Here is an 8,274-nt window from a genome sequence, read left to right as displayed (position 1 = left end):
TTAATATGTTTATTTTAAATCAGGTTTTTCATAAATATAATATGGGACACGAGGATGGGAGAACAACAAGATACATTAATAAAATATGTACCACGAGGATCGCAAAAATTAATAATCTATGAACCTCCAGTCCACTTTACCGCTGACCCAAGTAGACGAAATGCATTGTTCTTTCTATCTATTTATGTTCTTCGTGATGGTAAAGCAATCATCTTAGCATAGGTTTAGTTGTTTTGAGTTTTTCACATTGTGTTCATCCCCATCAACTCAACCATGATTGATAACCAAGGCTACATTGTGCTCTTCCTCTTGTGGTTCATATCCACGATTTTGATTAGATCCATCTTCAAAAAATCCGTGTCTCTTAAACTACCCCCTGGTCCTCCAATATCATTGCCACTCCTTGGCCATGCTCCTTATCTTCGATCACTCCTTCACCAAGCACTTTACAAGCTTTCCACACGATATGGACCCTTGATTCATATCATGATTGGTTCTAAACATGTCATAGTTGCATCATCAGCCGAAATGGCAAAGCAAATCCTCAAGACTTATGAGGAATCATTTTGCAATCGCCCTATAATGATTGCAAGTGAGAACTTGACTTATGGTGCTGCTGATTACTTCTTCATTCCTTATGGAACATACTGGAGGTTCTTGAAGAAGCTTTGTATGACAGAGCTTCTAAGTGGGAAAACTCTTGAGCATTTTGTTAACATTCGTCAGGATGAAATTGAGGCTTTTTTGAAAACGATTCTTGAGATATCTGCCACTGGTAAACCAGTGGAAATGAGGCAAGAACTTATAAGGCACACAAACAACATCATTTCGAGGATGACAATGGGAAAGAAGAGTACTGGGACAAGTGATGAAGTTGGTCAGTTAAGAAAGTTGATTAGAGAAGTTGGAGAGCTTCTTGGATCGTTTAATCTTGGTGATATCATTGAGTTTATGAGGCCTTTTGATCTGCAAGGATTTGGGAAGAAGAATCAGGATACACATCATAAGGTTGATGTATTGATGGAGAAGGTGCTGAAAGAGCATGAAGAGGCAAGGTCAAAGATGGGTGCTGACAGTGATCGGAAGAAGGATCTTTTTGATATTTTGTTGAACTTGATTGAAGCAGATGGTGCTGATAATAAACTCACTAGAGAAAGTGCCAAAGCCTTTGCTCTGGTATGAACATTTTGACTCCTCATTTTTGCTTGGGCTTGCATTATCATGCTTAAGATTTTTTTTATTTCTCTGTTACATTCATTAACTTACTTTGGCTCTGCCTCTACCTTCCAAACATAAAACAGGCCTAAGTAGTTTCCTGACAACAATATAGCTAACTTCTTTTGATATAAATGTGTGTGAACATTTTTAGAGTCTCTCATATATGATGAAAGATTTGTCTTAAAACAGTAAAATTATAGATTTAAGCATCACAATATATATATATATATATATATATAGAGATTTGTTCAGTAATCCTTCACATATACAAGGTTATCGGTACATCTCAAACAAAAGCGTTTTACCATTAGGAGGGATCAATTACATGGATCAAAATGATACTATTGTTTTTTTGTCATAAATCAAGTCTTCATAAAGGTTATTTAGATCCAAGTCTTTTTTTTTAGTAGTTTCACTTAAGGTCTGTTAGGATGAGAGATTTAGGAAGGAAAGGAAGAAAAGGGAAAGGTATATGGATAACCTCTTACCTTTTGTTGGGTTCCATTTGCAAGGTAGCGCGAATTTGGAGTGTCACATTGGTTGTATGGGTAATTAATGTAGTGTTTATAAGACCTTGAGCACTCTCACCCTTCGAGCTAGCTTTTAAGACGGTGCATCCCAAGGTCTCATCAAATGGTATCAGAGCATCCATCACGTGGAGTGTGAGTGGGGGCATGCACTAGGGAAGCGTGGTGGAAAAATATGAAACTTGTAGTCTCAAATTGATTATATGAGCACAACTAATATGGGATTTATAAGGCTTTGGGCACTTCCACCCTTTAGCTAGTTTTTGGAGTAGTGCATCCCAAGTCTTCTCACCTTTCATTTTCCTTATAATTCTACAACACTCCCTCAAATTTATATGCATTACACAGCATTGGTAAAAATATCAGTGAAATTTACATATCATGATTCTTTGTAACCACCAAGTTGTATATATGCATAAGATTCCATGATGGTTTAAGAACATAATAATCAAGACCAAAGTGGAATTAGCTATTACAATATAAAGTGAATCCTGAATTTGACATTGTTTGATATGTTCCACAGGACATGTTTATTGCCGGGACCAATGGACCAGCAAGTGTGTTAGAATGGTCACTAGCAGAGCTCATAAGAAATCCACATGTTTTTAAGAAGGCAAGAGAAGAGATTGATTCTGTTGTTGGCAAGGAAAGGCTGGTTAGGGAATCAGATATACCAAACTTACCTTATCTCCAAGCAGTGGTTAAAGAAACTCTGAGGATGCACCCACCAACCCCTATATTTGCAAGAGAAGCTATTAGAAGCTGCCAAGTTGAGGGCTATGATATTCCTGCACATTCAAAGATTTTTATCAATGCATGGGCCATTGGAAGGGATCCAAAATACTGGGACAACCCACTAGAGTATAGCCCTGAGAGGTTCTTACACACAGATGAACCTGGCAAGAGTAAAGTTGATGTAAGGGGACAATATTACCAACTCTTACCATTTGGGAGTGGAAGAAGAAGTTGCCCTGGATCTTCACTTGCATTGCTGGTTATCCAAGCAACACTGGCTAGTTTGATCCAATGCTTTGATTGGGTTGTTAATGAAGGAAAGAATAATGACATTGACATGTCAGAGGAAGGACGAGTAACTGTGTTTTTGGCTAAGCCATTGTTTTGCAAACCTGTTCCCCGTTTTGTTCCATTCTCTGCTTGAAGAATATGTGGACTTGGAATGGTGCTGCACTGAAGAATCCAATTAATTTCTTCTCCCTATGTTTTACCTACCATTTACTTTCTTTTTCTTTTTTCTTTTTTAAATTTCACTTTGTGTTTTTTGTTTGGGAAGTGCATCCTGTGTAAACTTATTAGTATGGCAATTTATAAAGAAATAAGTGATCACGTAGTCTAATCCATCTCTATTTTTAACATTCTTATTAAATTCGGACGAGTCATCATCGAGTTGGGTAATTGGTTCAAGGAGTGTGCGTCACCGGTTGAGCATTAAATTGAATTTATGTAATTATAAATAATGAACATATAGATAGAAATAATATAATAACAACAGTGATTTGACTTAGTCAATAGCATTTCAATTCCCTTCCCTCACGGTGGAATATTTTGTCACAATTTTAAAAATTCCTTTCAATCAGAAAGTTGGTACTGAGTTAGCACCGGTTCACTGATTTTTAATTGAATTGCATGCATGGTTAGTTAATTAGTGAACGGGATCAATTAGTGATCCAGTTTCCGATTCAACAACTTCATCCAACCGGATTGGGTCACTTTTAATAAGGCTTATATTTAATGTCACCAAATACCTTACGTGTGCTCTATACTTAAGTTGTACTCTGGTGTCAAATCTGTCTTTATCTTTAACATGACCAAAATAACTTGGTGTGCTCTGCAATTAAGTAGCCGGGTTTGAATATTAGAGAACATTTTCAGTACTATGTCATACTAAGCACTAGGATGGTAATTCAATAAAATTATAAATTATGTATTTTAGGAAATACATAATTATATATTAAAGTTATTTTATTTTTTCTCTCTTCAAAAAATATATTAGTTGATGTGTAATGCTCTCATTAGTAAGATGTATATACGGAGATTATTTATTGTGATCCGAGACTACCATTTTTAGGTGGTCCTTTAGCATAAATGGAAGGGTAAAATTAGAAAAGAGAAAAAATAACAGGAATAAAAAGAAAAAGAAAAAATTAATAATATGAGAAGGAACACTAAATTATTGAGTGGTCCAGGATCATAAAAAATATTTTTGTATATACGGCGATAGCGATAGTATTATAGATTTTTTCAATATATTGAGCTAACACTTGAAAACAAATATTTTCCTAAATTCATCTAGCAGATGTGTAGAGGTAGAACTTGACCAAAAATTTTGAAGGGTTAAAAATGTGTTGAATTTATTCTCCGAAATACACCTGGCAAGAACTAAAAACTAGAGGGACAATTATTTAAATATATTTGAGATTTGATTCCATCTTACAATTAAAATGAAAACAGGGGTAGTTCTAGAATATAAATTTCCTTTCATTATTTACCTAATACATTTATAGTTTTGTTACTGGATGACCCTGCTTTTATAAAATAAATAATTCAAGTTCTGTTTTAATTAGATTGTTAAAAAAAATGGCGTAGCCTTCCATTAAAACCAATTTTGTTAAACTTTACTGGATTAAAAGATTTTAAGAGAAGTAACATATAAGGGGCGTTTAGTAATAGATTGGATAAAATTATAAGTCTATCAACAAATTACAGAGATATTAATGTAGATTTCGTCTCGATGATCACCAAAGACCTTGCAAATGAAACTGGCACCAAATTGACACTGAAATTGCATAAAGCTCTTCCTACTTGCACATTTTCATTCTTGATCATGCATGAAATACTGAAGTTACTAGGATCCTTGACTTTTGATGGCAATCCTTTCCTGATCACATCACTAGTTTCTTTTGTCAAAGCTACGGTTTCCATCTCCTTCAACTTGTACTTGTTTGATAAGAGACCTTTTATGAACTTGGCATATAAAGACATTCTCCAAAGCTTGAGAGAAGAGGATGTTAATTTGTAGCTTTTTAAACATCTCAATAAACTTTGAGTATTGTTGCTTCTCTTTTTCCTGCTTTTTCCTTTAAGGATACAGAGCCTTTGCATATGGAGAAGCTTCCAATGATTGACTGATACTCTTTGGAGGTTTCTTTGAAACATTCTTATCCTAATTGATTCCCCCCCCCCCCCCCCCCCCCAACAAATATAAGTAACATCATCATCCTCCTCTTTAGATTTCTCCTCTTGCTTAGTGTCATCCATGTTTTGGACTTCCTCATCCACCTTGGCTGGCTTCACAAGAGGTTGGATCACCTTTTCACTCTTAGTAGTGATAGCCTTGCAAAACTCTTTAGGATTAACAACAGTATCACTAGGCATTGTCCCTGGAAGTCTCTCATTCAACTGCTTGGCTCGCTGTCTAATCTGAGTTTTGAGATTCCAGAAGGAGGCTTCTTGATTCTTGGTCGATGATTCTTGAGTCTAGAAGTTCGACCTTGTCTCTTCTACAAGAATCTAAAGATTGCATAATTACCCTATGTCTATTCCTAGATCACAAGGATTATGGTGAATTTATTAAATCAGGGTTCATGCACCAATACCCCTATTGTCATACAATTTTCCTAAATCAACCTATAAGGAGCAAACTAGTAGAAAACATTAAAAATAGATAAATTCATTCAATTATAGAAAGAGAAGAATTTAGAAACAATTTAACTCATAATAATAACAATCAAATGGGGTTCATCTGCCCCTAACTACATAAAAAATCTAGCCTAGTATATTGAAATTAATAACAATGGAAAACAAATAAGAATCCCCAAACTCCATTGACGATAGCTTGTTGAATCTTCAAAGTTCCCAACGTCTTTGTGAGTTTCACCGGCTTCCAACGCTCCAAAGCATGAAAACGTGTTTCTCTCTTTCTCGCTTCAGTAATCTCCAATCTCAATTGATCAAAAAGCTCCTTCTTCTGAATGTGCCAGCCCTCTTTATATAGACGAACTTATATCTTTTTATTTTCTTATATGATCTTCAATCAAATCTCAAATCATATCTTTAATTATATGATTTCACAATTTAGGCCTGTCTTGATTCGCAGATGAGCGTCACAACGCTAATTAGAGCATTTTAACGCGCTCAGGCACAATGACTTTCAGGAGGAGAGCGTTTGAACGCTCCACAGCGCGTTGTAACGCTTTCATCGAAGGGAAATTCCTCATGTGGTAGCGTGTTACAACGCTATGCAGAGCGTTAAAACGCGCTAAACCCGAAGCCCCCTCATTTATTTTCCAAATAGACAGAGCGTTGCAACGCTCTCTCCAACATTGTAACACTCTCCTTCATCCTTGAGCTTTGCTCCTTGGGTCCTTTCCATGACCTTTCTGATCTTCTATTCCTTTCTCAAAGTCTTTTCATCATTCTTGCTCAATTCGAGTCAATTTACCTTATAAATCACATAGGAATGAATTATGTTAGACTAAACTCAACTTTGCATACTTTTTCACTATAAACCAAAGTATACATGTCTTAGACTATGCAAATCATGTAATATTAACCCTAAAAATATGATAAACTATAGGTTTATCAATTCCCCATGTAGTTGACTTCAGAAGGTTGAGCCAATGGGCAACTTGCATTTGGATGTCCCTTAACACAGATGTCACACACTACCGGTTCTTCAACATTGATGGAAGGATTTGGTTTTTTGCCACCAGCTTCGTAAAAGACTTTATCTACTTCTGCATGTTCTTCTGAACAGTAATCAAAAGCTCAAAACTTTCCACTTGAAGCACGACCCTTTTTGAAGTGGGTAAATCATCATTCTCCTTAGCAGCCATATCCTTAATGAGCTTCAAAGATGCAGTTGGAGCTTTGGTTATTGAGCCATACTAGCAACCACTTTTTGAAATTTCCGATCAGCAGGCATATACCATGGTAGAAGAGTCTCACTTTATCTCCCGCTTGAAGAGCATATTGTGGACAAGCATTCAATAGACTTTTGAATCTCTTTCATGCAGCACCAAATGACTCGCTGTCAATCTGAGAAAAGTGGTCAATCTCCCTCTTCTTTTGCATAAACTTAGAAATATTGAAGAACTTCTTTCTAAACTTAGCCACAAAATTGTCCTAAGAGGTGATGCTCTTTTCCGGTTCATTCCTTTGCTCTTCTTTTTAGTGCGAAAAGAAAGAGTAGGAGACAAATTGCATCAAGGCTGACCCAATTATGCTAGTGAAGCTGTCATAGATCCAAAAATCCTGACATAAACAGATTATGATCATAGTCACCCTCCATTAAGAATTGATTTCTCTAGAATAATTGTAAGAAGGCGGATGAATCTTAAAACTATTGGCTTGAATTGGTGGAAGGACAATCACAGATGAAACATGGGAATAGGATGGATTGAGGAACTGCTCCAAAATATCCATAAGTGGTGGTTGTTCAGCCATGGTCACTAGTTCTTCACAAATAATTTTGGTCGCCTTTTCCTTTTGCTTATGTTCCTTGGTGAGTTTTATGTTCTTCCTTGCTAGCTTTTCAATCCCCAGATAGTAGAGCAAGTCTTTTGGATCAACTTTATCTCGCATAAACCAAAAATGCAAAGTTGGTAAGGATTAGAATAAACATAGAAAATAAAAATCTAATCTTAAACGCCACAGATGCTACAATCGCTGATTTTAGTCCACAGTAACGATGCCAAAACCTTATTGCGAACAAGACTAGTATATCGATCGTTTCCAAATAATAAAGTGATGAGTGAGGGTTTGGAAGAATAAATAATTCACTATTTTTATATAAGTTAGACGATTCAAAGTTGTTTTGGGAAAAACGATTAAAGAAAGAAAATAAAAATTGAGTTAAAAATCAAGACTAGAACAGGCAGTTAAGGTTTACTTTACCTCTGACTTAACTCAATAAAAAGCTAACCCCATTGTTATCAAAGGATTCATCATCAAAGTGATAATTAGTTAAATCCCCAATGTCTTAGTTATTTAACTCTTTAACCTAATTAGAATCTTAATTGCTTAGAAACCCTTTTTAGATAAGCCTTACGTGTGATGAATTTCACACGTTTGTAATTCCTAAAAATATATATCTAGAACATGCAAGAATTCGTGTTTATCCTATTTCAGATTAAGATCCAAAATAGAACCTAACCTTCTTTATTCTTATATGGTTGTTTAAGTCATACATGAAATTGACTAGTAAATTCAAGATAAACACACAACAATTGGAGACAGATTTTATTGAAAAACGGATTCAATCACATGATGGTTCACGTAAGATTCAAAATCCTAACTACTAAAGAAATTAGCCAGACATAGTTGGCTCAACCAAAACCAAGATAAAAGGGAAGAAAACTATGAAAAGTCACGGAGTGAGGGATGCTAGTTGATCTCCATGATGATGCTTCAATTTTCCTTTAGCCTTCGTCCTTGATCTCTAAGCTCTGGAATTCCCTTCATTCTTTCTCTCTATAGTCGACTAATGTTTCTATTTCCCAAACCTCCTTTT

At 35.6% G+C, this 8,274-nt stretch overlaps 1 protein-coding gene across 1 annotated transcript; it reads left to right on the top strand.

Moving 5' to 3' along the window:
• The first annotated feature begins 270 nt into the window (after positions 1-270).
• Positions 271-2,904, top strand: LOC133307106 (beta-amyrin 24-hydroxylase). The gene is made up of 2 exons (XM_061507529.1): positions 271-1,176; positions 2,269-2,904. The coding sequence occupies exons 1-2, from the start codon at positions 274-276 to the stop codon at positions 2,902-2,904; spliced, it is 1,539 nt and encodes a 512-aa protein (XP_061363513.1). The 5' UTR covers positions 271-273.
• Positions 2,905-8,274: the final 5,370 nt, after the last annotated feature.

This window comes from Gastrolobium bilobum, unplaced genomic scaffold, assembly GCF_033153095.1.
Source record: "Gastrolobium bilobum isolate Gb01-03AN ecotype WA unplaced genomic scaffold, APGP_CSIRO_Gbil_v1 utg10898, whole genome shotgun sequence".
Classification (NCBI taxonomy): domain Eukaryota; kingdom Viridiplantae; phylum Streptophyta; class Magnoliopsida; order Fabales; family Fabaceae; genus Gastrolobium; species Gastrolobium bilobum.
Note: the sequence above shows the minus strand (reverse complement) of the source record. Positions and strands in the feature narration are given on the sequence as shown.

Coding starts and splice junctions, on each gene's coding strand:
- LOC133307106 (XM_061507529.1), top strand. CDS start 274: ATGATTGATAACCAAGGCTACATTGTGCTCTTCCTCTTGTGGTTCATA. Junction 1,177..2,268: donor GTGCCAAAGCCTTTGCTCTG/GTATGAACATTT, acceptor TATGTTCCACAG/GACATGTTTATTGCCGGGAC.